Source organism: Desmodus rotundus, chromosome 12, assembly GCF_022682495.2.
Source record: "Desmodus rotundus isolate HL8 chromosome 12, HLdesRot8A.1, whole genome shotgun sequence".
Classification (NCBI taxonomy): domain Eukaryota; kingdom Metazoa; phylum Chordata; class Mammalia; order Chiroptera; family Phyllostomidae; genus Desmodus; species Desmodus rotundus.
Genome location: NC_071398.1, coordinates 27,349,489 through 27,365,319, shown reverse-complemented (window position 1 = coordinate 27,365,319; position 15,831 = coordinate 27,349,489). Strand labels below are relative to the sequence as shown.

At 49.7% G+C, this 15,831-nt stretch overlaps 1 protein-coding gene across 1 annotated transcript; it reads right to left on the bottom strand.

Moving 5' to 3' along the window:
• Window positions 1-253: 253 nt before the first annotated feature.
• MLYCD (malonyl-CoA decarboxylase) lies at window positions 254-14,309 on the bottom strand. Its single transcript, XM_024556039.3, has 5 exons — window positions 13,718-14,309; window positions 7,120-7,232; window positions 5,972-6,128; window positions 3,190-3,339; window positions 254-1,495 (listed from the first exon to the last, which is right to left on the bottom strand). Exons 1-5 carry the CDS (start codon window positions 14,255-14,257, stop codon window positions 962-964), a joined length of 1,494 nt encoding a protein of 497 aa, XP_024411807.3. The 5' UTR covers window positions 14,258-14,309; the 3' UTR covers window positions 254-961.
• Between the last annotated feature and the right edge of the window lie 1,522 nt (window positions 14,310-15,831).

The following is a 15,831-nucleotide window of genomic DNA, read 5'->3' as shown; positions in this document are numbered from 1 at the left end:
ATGCAAGGCGACCTGTCTGCCGAACTGGGGCCAGTGCAAGCATGGCGAACAGACATGCAGAGACACACCTATGCCCTCCTTCCCCTAACCGCAGCATCATTCCTCCCCTCATCTCTGAAGAAGGCAGCACACTCCAGGCCTCCTCCATGGGGCACCCAAACGGGTGCACAGGTGGGCTGGGGGCCCAAGGCGCAGCTGGCATTTCGGAGCAGGCTCCAGCTTGTGCGGTCTTGGGTCTCAAAGACAACCACCATGCCATCTTAAATAACCATGTATTTAATGCTTCGCAGAACACACTTGTTCTTTACTATTAAGTTCATTATGAACTTGAGTCACTAAAAATTTAGAAGTCCATAACTGAATTGAAGCCCTAAGCAACTTTTTGTGTGCAGTGATTTTGCTTGGAAAATTGTGTATAAAGTCATGAACCTTCCCATACATTTGTGATCTCTGAAACACGACCAGTAAAATGGAGCAGAGCCCTCTGTCCCTTTGCAGTGGCTGGAGAGCGACGTTGGGTGAGAGTTGCCACAGCTGAATTATGTTCTAGGCTTGAAGGAAAATCCATTTGCACCTGGGCCGTCTGCCCGGGTCCTTGTGAGGCTGCCGGATCCACCTGGGATGACAGCCGGCTGAGGCTCTGGGCTTTCTGAAGACAGAGGCACCATAGCACCGACCCTGGGCAGGCAGCCAGCTCAAGGGCAACAACAGAATCTTCTGGAGAGAACGCTGCCTCCCCACCTGGTCCATGTCCACGTTACCTGCCACTGCCTTACAGCCAGGTATCGCACCTTTCCATGCAAAATGAACTCTGAGGCCCGGCCTGCCCACGCAGCCCTGCTGCGGCAGAGAACGCAGTGTGACTGCTTGACTCAGTGCTCCTTCTGACCCCCCACCCCGACACACCCAGAAAGCTATGTTTTTCCGAGCCAGGGACGTCTCAGTCTGCTTCGGGAAAGGTTCAGAGTTTGCTGTTCTTCTGGAACTGGGCCACCAGGCTGAGCACCTGCTCGGAGGCTTTGATGCTCTTTGAGCTAAGGTAGGCGGTGCTGTTGGTGGCCGTCTCCTCCAGGTAGTACCGGTAGTTGACCATCAGGCCGCATGAGCCGGTGATGCCCTTGAGGCTGAGGTCGGCCATCCAGTTGATGCGCCACATCACGGCACCGTTCTGCAGGTGGAAGTTTGCCACGGGGTTGAGGGCGTAGCCCCGGTGCTTCTCTCCGTACAGGTACCAGGCACAGAGCCGCATCAAGGGGGCCTGGAGCGCCCTGACCAGCTTTTCAGACTTCACCCATTCGTTGCTGCTGAGAAAGACCTTGAGGGTCTCATTAGTAGGACCCCCTGTGATCTCAGAGATTTCTTTACACTCAGAATCTGTAAATAATTCATTCCTCCCATGATCCTTTGCTTGTGAGTTCAGGAGCCCCAGGAGCCACTTGGTGAAGCCAGGTATAGGTGACAGACTGGAAAACGTCCCAAGGTGAGGAAACTCTTTCTGTAAGGCACGGTTGAGGTGGGGAAAGGAAGGCAGCGAGAACACACAGACAGTTTAGCAGGTGTGTCACGGACACAGAAACACCTCCATTTATCATCTATGTGTCACTAAACTGTGCATGCTGCTTCACGAAGCGGTATTTGAGATGCATTCATTTTTCTTCTTTCAAGGAACCTCTATTAAGAATTTGATGTGTGCCAGGCCCTGGAGGCACCCTGAGGCCGCCAGGCAAGCCCTTCCCGTGGGGTCTCCATCCGCACCACTGATCAGAGGCACCAGAGCTCGCCGCTGCGCGGTGGGACTGGGCCTGCCGTCTCCTGATACAGATCCTGCCTTTCTGGCACACATTCCCCTCCTGTGGACATCCTTGCGGCCACACAGTCTGGTTTGGTGCCTGGCACACAAGTGCCCAGTGGCTGTTTGTTGAATGAATAACTGACTGCCCAGCTATAAAGCAGTGGGTGCAGAGGATGGGATAGAAGGGGAGGCAATGGGTCTTTCTCTACATCAGCTCAATCATTATTCAAATTATAGAGCTCTCAATGATCATTTAAAAAACCCAGGGTTGTGGTTTATAAATGTAATGCATATGCTCGCTATAGAAACAATTTTTAAAGATTTATGACAGAAGCAAAGAAAACCATAACACTCCTCTACTCTAACTGCTCTGAATAGTTCACTAAAGTATAACTCCTGGTCTTCTCTAGGCAGTTTTTACATGGGCGAGACATTTATTTCGTATCCTGCTTCAGGAGCTTGCATCATGACCATTTCCCCATTATCACTAAAATTCAGAAACAACTTTAACAGAATAATATCTAAAGATGAAACTATACCATTGTTTTCCTAATATGTTCTTTGCATCGGACATTGGGCGTGGCCGTTAGCGTTGGCTTTACAAAACCCCACGGGCGCTTCTGTGCAGGAGAGGACCGCGCGCCCTTCGAGTTCTCTCTGATGACCGCCCGGCTCGCAGCCCAGCTGTCTGGGTGGCTGCCGGGCCCGGGGGCCACTCTGACTGAGAAACAGAGCCTGCAGGCGAGTGACCCAGAACCCCAGGTCCGCTCCCCTGTGATCACCTGTCACACAGTCACCCTCTCTCTGCTCAGTTCATCTGGGCCTTCAGCAAAGGAGGAGGAAATAAGAAGGAACTGGTATTAATTAGATGTGGCTTCTTACCACCTCTGGGGAAAAGGGGCAGAGAGTGATTCTAATGAAGCTGATAGCCAATTGAATCTAGAGTTCTTAGGCTGAAATTGATTATGAATTTAATACAAAGCACATAAATGTTTTAATTCCACTCTGCCACTCTAAGGAAGAACTTTGGCTGCAGCTGTGTTGAAACAACCCAAAGCAGAGAACACCAGTCTCAGAGCCAATTATTAACAATCTAATTATTTTACCTAATAATTAGATTCTGCTTATTACAGTTTACCCTAGCCCCTTATGAGATGGTTTCAAAGAGTCTAGACCCAGAGCGAACCTCAGCGTTGCTGCCGCAGAATGGTTAAAGTGTCCTTCCCAGGGCAATGAGGAGAAGAAAGCTGTGTCTGTGTTCTCTCCCACCCTTCTTCCTCCCAGCTCAAACCATCACCCCGTGATATCGCCAGTCCTGACCTGGAACCGACCGCACTGCAGCAGCAGGGTAAGCGGGGGGCTCTGACCCAATGGTCCCACGGTGGTGCCTCACTCACCTGCAGCTCCTTCACCACCCGCTTTATGAGGAAGGTCCCCAGCTCCACCCCCTGCAGGCCTTGCTGGGTCAGGCTGATGGAATAAAAGATGGCGGCGGCAATTTTGTTCTTCTCCTCTGTTTCCGAGGGAGGACAATCCTTCACTATTGCCTGCAAAACATGAACACTGGCGGTGAGGGGGTTGGATGTTCTCGTCCCTGCACCTCACCCTTTCACTTCAGGCCACAAGAAAATCCTCCTGGGGTGGGAGCTGAAAGACCTCCTCGTCCCCTCTGCTCAAGGACCAAACACTGCCTGGTCTGCTCGGAAATCTCCACAGCTCCCCCCCCCCCCCCCCCCCCCCCCCCCGGCGGTTTGCTCGAGGCTGTGTCATTTCCACCTCTTTGAAAGTCTGCAAACTTTGGTGAGTGGCAATTCATGTCCTTTTTGTCTTCTTCAGGCCTTTGTGCAAACTGCAACTTGATTAATTCTCTCCGTTCAACCCTCAGAGCGAAGGCCCCCACCCTTGTCTGGGCCACAGGGCTCCGCTCTCTGCAAAGACCTGTCTGCCCCCCTTTGGTTATTTTCACTCCTCTTCTCTGAACTCTACTCTTAGACTTCTGAAGAGACCTGTGAATCCTATATAATTTTTTCTTTGAGGAAATTTACCTTTTCCTGACCTTTGTGTGTACGTTTTTGATTTTGTGACACATTCCTGTTTTTCCTCAGTGAAAATACACATCCACAAAGCAACCTAAGATAGGACTTGCACCAGAAGTCCCTCAGTCAAGTCTGATTTTATTAGCGCTGAGTTTTGACTGCAGTGTTTTTTGAACCTTCATACTCTGCAGGTCACTTGACCACAGTGGAGTAGCAGGTGGTTACCTTTCAGTTTGCTTTGATGTGGGCACGCCAGCTTGCTTCTGAAGGGCACATTTACACTACTCTAACTTCCACCAGCTACATGGGACTCTGGAGGTTGTGGTGGTTGGCCTAGAGCCCACGATGAGGCCCGGAGTTCACACACTTTCTGAAACTGTGGACGGAACGTGCGGCTCTGCACACATCGCCTGGGTCCTCAGCTTTCACCCTCTTCAGATGCTCAAAGGGTCTTTTCTGTGACTCCTGAAAAGTTAAGAACTGCTGCCGTAAGGTAGTGGGCCAGACGGTGAGACAGACACCATCTCGGGCGAGCTGCACTTGCTAGGCTGGGCCCCTCCCTCACACTGGCTCCAGCGGAAGAACTCTGTGCCTCAGAGGGCAGAGCTCAGCTGCCCTCATTGCTGCCTTCATCTTGGTGAACTACTGCCTTTGTTTTTCAAGAGGTCTGCAGGTTACCTTGTGGGTTCCCTGTTAAAAAATTTCCAGCAAATCTTTTTTTTTAAAGTTTTCAAAAATAAAAATGAACCTTTCTTTGGTTATACAAATGAGATATGCATAATGTGCAAGAGGCAAAAACAACTGCAGGAAGAAGAAATGACCAAAACCTAACCCCAAGTCCTGCTGTTAACCGTCTGACGAACACCTTTTTGGTCCGTCTCATTGGCTATTACTACGAGCAGTAATACGTGGAATGTGCTTCACAGGCTAATGGACACAGGGCAAATGCTCAATCGATATTACTAATATTATCAACAAGATCATACTGAACATGCCATCCTGTAACCTGATTTTTCACGCACTAGTTTGTCCAGGCTGGCTTTCCATGTCAAAAACATACAACCAAACCAACCCTTAAGTACACTCGTGGAAACCCAGTGCCCGTGTGGATGCATCGGATGTGCACACCGTCCCTTCCTTAACACACGCCCTGCTGTGGACGCCCAGGCTCTCCCTTCTAGCCTTCAAAACTACAGACAGTGCTGCAGCCACCTGAACGCTCGGGTCCGAGCATCTCTCTAGGATGAATTCCTGAGAGTGGCATTTTTAGGCCAAAGGAATGCACGTTTGACAGTTTAATAGATATCAGCAAACCGTCCTCAGAAAGGCTGTAATACATTCTAGTGCGGCAGTGTGCCGACTCTTTCGGACACAAAATCGTAAGGGATTTCTCCCTGGTGATGAAGGTTTGCCCACTTGCTTTCTCTCCCTTCTGATACCAGGCATGCTGCCCAGAGGGCCCATCCTGTGACGGGCTGTCCTCTCTCTAGCTGCCACACAGGCCATTCCCAGGCCAACGTCCTTGTCCACCTCGGCCTCCTGGTTTAAGCAAACCCACTGTGACCCAGGTGTCCCCATGTCCCCTCACCTGTCTTAACCTTCACTGCGATCTGCTCTCCCACTCCCAGTCCCTGTGCTGGTTCTTCTGCCTCCCGTGAGCCTGCAGGAGCGTTTCAGACCTTCTCGCCACCTCCTCAGGGAGCAGCCGAGTGCGCCACAGGCAGGCCCGTCAGCCTGGCTCCCATCGCTTCCACTCATCGGGCAGAGCTCTGCGCCTGTATGAGGCCAGGGCACCGAGTCTGCTTCCCAGTCACGTGTCATTTAAAACTGCCCACAGGCACTTAGCAAATGCGGCAAAGTTGAACCATGCGCCCTTCCTTCTCTTGGGCCCTCAAAATTCTTCTGCCTCACAAAAGCATTCTGTGACAGACTAGTCTGTGACAGACTAGAAGCCAGTAGACCCAGGTGAATGCTCTCCTCATTTCAGAACTGTCTGTGTACCACACCTCTACACTGTGTAGCTGTAACATTAGAGATTTTACATCGCCTGTTCAAACACCCACAAAAGCCTGAAGCTTTTGAAAAGGGGGCATAAAACCAAGTTTTAAAAACCGTGAGGGGCTCTGCGGGCGCCCGCAGGTACCTGGATGTTGCTGGAGACGTCACTGGTCAGCGCCACGTGCAGGACCACCAGGGGCTCCCCGGGGCTCGCACAGTGAGAAAAGAAGTAACACCTTCTGTACGGGCCGACCCGCCGTTTCATATCCATCCAATTTTTTACAGGGTGCACAGCCTCCGACCTGACCAGAAGATTATGAAGAGGTAAGACAAATGTTCAATTTACACGTTAAATAACCATCGCTGATTCTGATTCATATTATTCACTCAAGTCAAATAAATCCCTTAAATGCAGCTTCAATTGCCTCCTCAGGAAAATTTAAAGAAAATCATTTAAATGTGAAACTACTGCCTGAAAGGAACTACAATTGATGACCATTTTACACACAAAATTGTGCTCTGATTTTTAATACCTGGTCTTAAGACTAGTTTGCGAGGCCCTGGGGAAGCAGTTACGCAGCAGGCCGTAACGCAGAAGCCTAGCCAGATGCTTAGTGGTTGAACATTCTATGTCTTTTATTTCCTTTAAGTCTCCGCAGCTTGTAGTCAATGTGGCAGACACCCATCTCTTGGTTCCGTGTGGCTGGCGACCTCGGCCACCCACTATTTTCCTTCCGGCACATGCAGCGGCAGCAGGCACCGTCAGCCCCTCCAGCGGTTACACTGCCAATACCGGCACACTCCCCAGCCTTAGGCAGTGTAAGACAACGTGGAATGTGAAGATCCTGAGGTGGAAGAGCTCCCCCTACTTGTGAGAACAACTGCGCCGTGCTAGCCTGCATTTTCTTGTGTGTGGGACATGCTGGAATTGTGCACGATACTGGTAATTTAGAGATTATATCCAAGGGGGAAATATCTACACCTAGACGAGGTAGGTGCTGTTTGGATGACAACTGCAAACACTTGGCCCAGTGAATTCATACAGCTCCGGTAACAGGGTCCTGGGAAAAGGGGGGCCGTGAGCTTTAAATATGAGGACGTAAGTGACACCCTGTGTATACAGGTGTGCCAGTAGAATGACCAGGTTCTGTCTGTGACCTCCCCGCCCCCCCATGATCTCGACATCACCTGCTTGGACAGCCACAATGTTTGTGAGTGCTGTGTAGGCTTGGAACAGAATGGACATGTAAAGGGAGACTGGCTTTCAGCTAATGTGAAAACCTGAATACTTACTCACTGACTTTCTGCAGCACTTCACACGGTGAATGCCAGGTCACCCGCTCCAGGTTTAGGAACCCTGAGGAAAACCATTCTGTGAGCATGCCTTTCAGCACTCCATTCATTTCCTGGAAGGGAGAGGAGAAAGCGTCAGCTTTCCAAGCCCATCTCTGCAACCTCAGAGCAGTGAGTTAAAGCACCAAGAGGTGAGATCAAAGGAGGCTGTGCAAGATGCTTCTCTAAATGGCCTTCTGTGAAATATCGCTACTGAGCTTGTATCTCAGTCAAGTCCCACTGAATTCAGTGCTCCATTCAGACTTTACTACTTCAATCTGTAAGATACCTGAGTGGGAGCAGTCCACTTGAATTAAGTCTCCCACATCAAATCATATGGTCCAATTCATTCACCGCAGCGAACGCAGCTGAACACCTGAAGTTAACACGAGGATGAACGGTGCACGGGAAGCACCGGCACAGACAGCACAGAGCTCAAGCCCTCACCCCGCAGAACAGTTTTGGATGTGCCAGAACGTCACTCCTGGTTTCCCAGGAGAAGCAAGTACTGGGACCAGGTACTGTACTTCATCTGCTCTAAGGTCCCCATTTTTGCATTTTAACATCTCTGAAGTCAGATGCATCTTTCAAATGATGGCAGGTCACAATTTACTTGGTAGCTTTTTTTCTCCTTTAATGGGACACAAAAGAATATTGTATCTGGCAATCAGTGTGCTCAGATTTGATAAAATTATTCTAATTTCACTTCATTTACTTATATCTAGCCTATTTCTGAAAATTGTTTGAGTCAACTTTACCATCAAAGATACATTTGCACTGAAACCTTTTGAGCAAGAAGAGCTTGAAAGTGCTTGAGGAAAGGACAGGAGCAGAACGCTTGGTTTGTCCTGCTGTGACCACGCCGAACATTTAACAGCAGTAACCCTTTCATTGCCAGAGTGGTGAGGAGCGGGGGAAACTCTAGGACTAACCGGGGGACACACAGAGTCAGACTCGGACTGAACTGAAAGAGCTTCTGAATAGCTAGATGTCATCCTGGGAGAGTGGGAACCACCCCACGGGAAGTGACCGGGCACAGGGTCAACAAGAACTCGGTGAAGCTGTTTTAAAAGGGATTTAAGTATCCGATAGTGGTTGGACAGAATTACCTTTGCGATATCTTTGAACTCTCGATGGATTCCGTAATCTAGTCTCCTTTACTCGGCTCTAAGCTCTCAAAGGGCAGAGGTCATTTCTACTTTATTTCTCTAGTTCCCAAAGCATTCAGTGGGACCTTCCATATGGAAGATGGCTAACAGATTGATAGCAAACAAAAAAGAGAAGAGCCCTGGCTGGTGTGGCTCAGTGGATTGAGTGCCGGCCTGTGAACCAAAGGGGGTCACCAGTTCGATTCCCAGTCAAGGCACATGCCTGGGTTGCAGGCCAGGTACCCAGTAGGGGGCGCACGAGAGGCAACCACACATTGTTGTTTCTCTCCCTCTCTCTCTCCCTTCCCCTCTCCCTAAAAATAAATAAAATCTTAAAAAGAATAAAAAGAAAAAAGAGAGGAAAAACTGGAGAATTAGGAAGTAGCAGGAAGGGAGGATACGAGACATCATTTGCTAGGGAATACAGAATGGCCCCTTACAAAACTATTTACTTCATTTGACTACAACGGTTCTTAATCTTCCTGGGGTCTGCAGCTCCTCTTGGGTAGGTGCTAAACACATTGATTAGCTTTTGCATACAACTGCCTGGGGTTCATAGAGCCTTTGAGATACATCTTTGGGTTATCCCGAGGGGTTCATGGACCCCGGGTTTAGGAACATCTGCACTGAATGGTTAGAAATAGATGAGTCCAGCTCCACGTAAGGTGTACTGGCATCTCCATTACATTCATTATAGAAAAGCTGGAACTATCTAGTTTCAGTATTAATTCAGCATTAATTATTAAAGAAATGGTTTGGCTGAAGAAAGCTCCCTGTCTAAAAGTCTCTTCATTCTATTTTGGGCTATTGACAGCTATAAAATGTGACACTGGTCACAAGAACTGGGAATCTGGGTTAAAGGTTGCAAGTCTCCACAGCTGTTCAGGCGGAATTAGCCACCCCATGTGGCAAGGTTACTGGATCACAGAGAACAGGAGGGAAAGAAATCACTTACGCTTTCTGCCCATTAATCCTGCAATCATTTACCAACCGCCCAAGACTCCGCAATACAACTGCTGGGAATACTGCGGCGATGTCAAAGTTGTGTTAGGTCTGTTTTTCCCATACTGCCGATTCTGCTGAGGAGGCCAGCCAACGCTCTCTCAGCAGGCAGAAGGCTGTCTCCCACACTCCCCTCGGGAGTTTTTGGCTATCAAGATCTTCCCAGTTTTGGCATGTGAAGAATTACTTTTCGTCGCTCAGAAGCCCCAGGGAAGGATGAAGAAAGCTATCAGAAAGGGCCATGGTGCCGAGGTTACATTTTAGGTGCAGTTCCAACTCCTGCAAGCTGCTACCCCCAGGTGGCTGGGGCACACTTTCCTACCTACAGATAAGGCCTTTTTAAGTCTGGCTAAGCACAGACTTCAGTAGAACCAAGAAGGACCCCTATACTAACTTAAAAGCAGGACAAGCCACCAAAAAAAGTTGTGCGACAGTGTCCACCAGGGCTGGGCACGCAACAGCGGGGATGCTGACCGTGTCTGACACGTATTCAGTCCCTTCTCTTATGTTCTATCTAAGTTCCTTGAAGGCTTGCGCACCTGTCTTTCACCGGAATTTCTGTGCTTAAATTGCCCATCAAGAAACCCTCCATTTTCTAAATGCCGACTTCCCTCTTGTGCCCACGACTCCTCAACAGTGCTCAGACCTGCTGTAATGGGGGTCAGCTCAGTTCCATCAGGAATTTTATCTAAGAAACCGAACTCTGTAACCCAAGTGGGCCTTTGGGAATGTCTCTGGAGAAAAGAGAAAGCCTATAAACCAATACGCACAAACCACATACCCTCCCCCGACAACCCCATAAGCAGAGCTGGGCACACTCCTACAAATTCTCAGGGCATTTTGTTCAGGAAGCATCTGTGTATTGGATCTGCTGTCTCAAAAAACAACACGGATACTTGACCTTTGCCAGGCTGTAGAAACTTTCTTCAAGGTGGCACTGGTATGTTCCCAGGAGAGACTTGAAACTGACTCTGAACCTCTTTTCAAAAAGGACTAAGACGCCCATGGGAGCGAAAGGAAACCTGTCTGACTCAAAACGCCCCGGAAGAGAGACAGACACCCACCTAGCCTCCTGCCTTTGGTCTTCACGCTGGGCTACACTTGAAATGGAGGTGTCAGCCTTCCAGACTCTCCCCACAGTTCCGATAATCACAACCCTTGGTCAGAGCCAAGGTCTTGACAAACCTGCCCTCGTTTGTAAAATGAATTTTTAGCAAAGCTCCCCCACATCCCTCCGGGCATTTCTTAGGAGAGAAGCAGGCTGACCTGGAGCAAATCAACTGCCAGCTCACTTTCCCACCTCCGTGCAGGGCCAATTGGCCCAGGGAGAGTGACTTGGCTAAGGTCACCTAAAGTCATGTCTCTAAACGGGATGGCAAAGACAGGACTGGGAACCTGCCTCCTGTCTCATCCAGTGCCTCTTCCACTCTACTCACTGTCTGCTCTAAGGCTGAATCAGCACGTTGGGCCGCACGGTGCTGGTTATTCTAAAGTGCCTTTGCACCCTACCAGCTCCAGTAAACAAGAACCCCTGCCACACACATGGTGGACCGAATCCATTCCGAGGTGAATGCTCAGGACCAAGCCCACAGCAGCTCATGTAAACCAGGGCGTATGCACCTGAATGTACCTAGCGAGTCCTAAGATCAGTGGGGCCCAGGCAAGTAGCATGTCTGTGACAGGGCACCTGCTGTGTGCACACAGTAAGGGGTGCTGACATCTGGGACAACTGCAGAGGAGTTCCCCACTCCCCCAGCATCACGGGGCAACACAGGCCCCCGGGAGTCTGCGACTCCTGCCCTAAAGCTTCACATGCCAAACTGGTGGTTTCTAACACTGAATTCCTAAAAGCAAAAAGTTCTGGCTGTGTCACCTCTGTAACTTGGATGCAAAATCCAGAATGAGGTAGAAAAGAATCAAGATGGGAAACTACACGACTCTGGTGATAGAGTAGAGGATCAGACCCCAGTGACAACATCTATGGATATAAGAGAACTATTCTCTGAGTGATTCCAATGATGGGGAGCTTTAAAAAAGGGATGCAACTATGCAGACCAACAGAGAAGGGAATCACCAACCACTAACAGACACACTAAATATAAGGAAAAAATTTCTAGGGAGAGAAAACGGAAGAGGCATGATAGACACTAAAAAAGGCTTTTGGACCTACTGTGTCCAGACCATGTGCAGAGGCAAAGGCCAGGCTACGGTTATTTATCCTTTCTGAAAAAAATATCTTTGTTCCATGTGGCCTTTTGCCCGTAGATATACCACCTTTTTCCCCTCATGCGTGCGAACAGTTGGTTAAAAGAACAAGGGAACCCTGAACATCTGAGGGCCTGGCTTGCTGGCAGCTCTGGATTTCCCCAGGGCCAGCTCCGCTCTTCCAACCTCAATGTCACAGCTTTCAGCTGCCACGATATTCCTTTCCACTGCCCGGGAACCTCATATTTTCTCGTGTGGGCAACAGTGAGGGGACACAGTCAGTAATGTGTCAGAGAACCAGAGGATTTAGACCTGGTTGAGGCATTAGAAATCACCCAGGGCCAACACTCACTGAAATCTGCTACGGGCAGTCTGAATGTCTGATTCGATGTCTCTCTTGGCTGTGCAGAAACCTCCCAGACCCTCTGGGCTTCCTTCCAGGCTCAGAACTCTGAGTGGAGCAATCTGACATCAAGACAAATGGGAATGATTAGTGCGCTGCCTTTGCCTTATAGCGGGGCACCCAGGAGTCTATCTTAATGTGTCATTCATCACTTCGCTATGCAAGAAATTTAAGACAGGGTTCCCAGTTTTCAAGGAGCTGTTCATTTACTTGGGGGTAAGGGGAATATACATTGTAAACCCTAAATTCTGTGGTTGATGTATAAAAATCTAAGTGAGGGGTGCAGATAAAAATGTATGCCATGAAGCTCAAACCTGAGTGAGACAACTTTGAGCTGGAGTGACTGGAAAAGCTGAGTGCATGAGCTAAGGGTGGGTGCAGCTCTTATTCTACCAGGCCTTCCAAGTGGAAATCACACAGGGATGTGGGTTCTGGGACTTTCCATCCAAGAGCCAGCTTGGCTGGAGGTGAGTCTATGGAGAGGAGCAAGTAATGGAGACTAAAGATGGGAATGTTGTCCAGGATGGTTTGGTGTGCCTCATAAATGACAAAGGAAAGACACTAAATGCAATCCTTCTGGCCTGTGAGGCTTGATGATTTTTCAAAAGGGAGTAAAGACTGACCTGTGGCTTTAGAGAAAGATCGGCACTGAGATTGCTGGTAAGACAGAAGCTTGCACAGAAAGTAAATACAGCCACGACTAGAGAATACTGAACTCCTGATTCAGTGAAACTCAATAAAACAAAGCCACCCATTAACTGGATCGCTTTGTCTGCCCTCCACTTTAGAGAAAAGAGCAAATTCTAAGAGAACAAATCCATTTTAGATCTAGTTAAATGGTCAACTTCAAGAGTCACTGTGTAGTGATGAAGTACTTCACTGTGGAATCATTGAGCCTGGCTTGAGTTGGGGCTCTCTTACCAGCTCTCCACTCTGGGCATTGCACTTAACCTCAACAAGCTTTAATCACCTCATCTATAGCACAGTTCCTATGACTTGCTGAGGAGGAAATGAGCAAATGTATGAAAAGTGCTTACCAACTACCATGCCTCTACTTAACTCTTCCCATTCGAGATCAGAAGCCCGTGGACCAAGTGACCTGGAGCCTAGGGCATGCCCCATACAAGATAAACGCTGGATGGTTGCATGTCGAAGGATGGGTGGACAGGTGGATGATTTCATTCTGAGACAGGTGACATTCTACCTAATTCTCCAGATTCCTATGCAATAAGAGTCAAGTTCCAGAAGGCACCCAGAATCTAAGACAGTGGAGAACTCAAGTTCTAGTCATTTCTGTACGTTTGACGGGATCTCTTATGACAATGGCTTACAGCTAGTGGGTGCACAATCAACTTTTGCGGACACAACCCAGGTTTCTTAGAAAGGCTGCCTGATGCTGAGCTTGATACTCGTTCAAGTACACCACATAGGCGAAACCTCTCACCTAAAATAGTAAGTCTTTGTGAAGTATACTAATCACGAATGGGGCATGACAGTTATCTTAAAGGTAGGCAATTGCCTTATCTAATAAGCACTACATAGTACGGACTAGAGCAAGACACGACTAGACCGAGGTAAGGATTCAGAAAATCCTGTAAGGATGGGGACAGGGTTTGGGGCTCTGTAACTCATGGTGATGTGTGAACGGCTTCAGGCAGGGAAGGCGGAGTGTTTGGGGCTTGAGGGGCAGTGAGGGCTATATAGAGACTGCCAAGGGCCCGCGGACTTGGGCGCAAAGCGTGGGCGAGACCCGGGCTTTCCCTGCTCCCAAGGGTTCAGGGCGGCCCGGGCGGGGCCTTACCCGGACGTGCGGCCCCTCCACCAGCTTGAGGGCCTGCGCCTCGAGCAGGTCGGCCCGCAGCTGCACCAGGAAGCGCACGCCGCCGTCCAGCTTGCTGATGTGGTGGAAGAGGCCGCGGTAGCGCGGAACTAGGGCGTAGCGCAGCCGGTCCTCGGCCTGCAGTAGAACGGCTACCTCCCGCGGCTGCTGGCGCAGCTGGAGCACACTGGCGCTCTGTTCGGCCACCTGGCCGTGGTCCACGCCGAAGCCCTGCGCCAGACGGCCCAGCAGCTCGGCGCGCTCGGCCACCTCGGCCAGGCCGCCGTAGAAGCTCACGAAGTCCGCGCACTGGCCCTCGGCTGGCGCCGGCGTCTTCTCCCGAAGCTCGTAGGCCGGCACTGAGGGTACGGCGCGCCGTAGCAGCTCGTCCATGGCCCGCTCCAGGGTGCCCGCCGCCGCCGGCCCGCTCGACAGCCGGGGTCCAGGCGGCCGCTGCGGCTGCCGGGGAAGCCGCAGCGGGAGGAGTCGCCGCACCGCCAGACCTGGCCCAAGGCCTCGCATGGCGACAGGTGGCAACTATCCAGAAGATGCCACCACCGCTGCCGCCGTGCTTCCGTCTTCCGGCGCTCGCCGGCCTCATTGGCTGAGGCCCGGAGACGGGGGCCAAGAGCGGCCAATCGAAAGGCGCAGAGGCGTGGCTGGGGCGGGGCGGGGGCGGGGCGGGGCGCGGCCCGACGCCAAGTGAGACCAAAGGTCTTCGCTGGGCTGGCGTTGGCTTCAGGCCCCTCCCTCGCCTCCTGTCACCTGGTCACTAGAAGTCACCGCCTTAGTCCCTCCTCTCTTCTGCGCCTCCCATTCTCTAGAGTCAAACTCTCCAACCTCAAGGTGCATCAAAGTCACCTGTGGAACGTGTTATCCATGCAGATTCCTGGAACCCAGTCCCAGAGGTTTGATCCAGTGTGGCTGGGGTGGAGCCCAGGAATCTGCGTGCTTAAAGAAGTTTCATGGTGGTAATTCTCTGACAAGGTAGCCTAGGCGCTCAATTCGTTCTCAGTGTCTGATTGTACAAATAACTCCCAGAGCTGCAGCCCTTCTCTCTCCTGGTCCCTGGAGTCAGCTTTTGGCTGCCTGCTAGAGAGCTTTTCACGGATGAGGCAAATGGGACATTGCTGAGCACGTTGTTCCCAATCCATTCCTCCTCCCTTAATATTCGTTCATTTGTTCGTTCGTTCACTCATTCATTCAACAGAATGTTTATTAACCACCTGGTGTGTGCCAGGTCCTGTATTTGGCACGGGAATAAAACAATGAACCAGATAGACCTGATCGTGCTCCATGGAGTTTACAGCCTAATGAAGGAGACAGACAGTAACTAAAAATTGTAACAAGTGCTATAAAGAACATAAACAGGGTGGAATAATATAATACTGCAGGGCCAGGGTGGATTTCCCACTGTGGACAGGGTCATCGGGGAAGGCCTCTCTGAAAAGGTGACATTTAATGTAGTACCTGGCAATGATTATATTACTACTACTACTACTACTAATATATTTTTAAAAAGGAAGTAAGTGTTGGTGAGGATGCTGAGAAAGTGGAACTTCCATACATTGTTGATGGGAAGGTCAAATGGTGCAGCCATTCTGGAAATCATTTCAACAGTACCTGGAAAAGTTACACAGAGTTACCAAATGACCCAGCAATTCCACTCCTAGGTACACAAGAGAATTGTAAACATACAGTCACAGAAAACCTTGTATATGAATTTTCGCAGCAGCATTATTTATAATAGCCAAGAGGCAGAAAAAACCCAAATGTCAATGAACTGATAAATGGGATAGGCCAAATGCTGCATATCTATACAATGGAATATTATTCATCCATAAAAAACAATGAAATACTGATACATGTTACAACATGGGTGAACCTTGAAAACGTTATGCCAAGTGAAAGAAGCTAGGTAACAAAAGACCACATATTGTACAATTCCGTTTATATGAAATGTCCAGAACAAGCAAATCCATAGAGTCAAATGGATTAATGGTTGCCTAGCACTTGCAAAGGGGAGAATTGGGAGTGAATGATAATATCTGTGGAGTTTCTTTTCAATGATGAAACTGTTCTGGAATTAGTGCTGA

Excerpts from the sequence above, each read along its gene's own strand:
- MLYCD (XM_024556039.3), bottom strand. The coding sequence starts at position 14,257 with ATGCGAGGCCTTGGGCCAGGTCTGGCGGTGCGGCGACTCCTCCCGCTG. Across the intron at positions 7,233-13,717 it reads TGGAGGGGCCGCACGTCCGG|GAAATGAATGGAGTGCTGAA; the intron begins GTAAGGCCCCGC and ends TCTCCCTTCCAG. Across the intron at positions 6,129-7,119 it reads GTGCTGCAGAAAGTCAGTGA|GTCGGAGGCTGTGCACCCTG; the intron begins GTAAGTATTCAG and ends TCTTCTGGTCAG.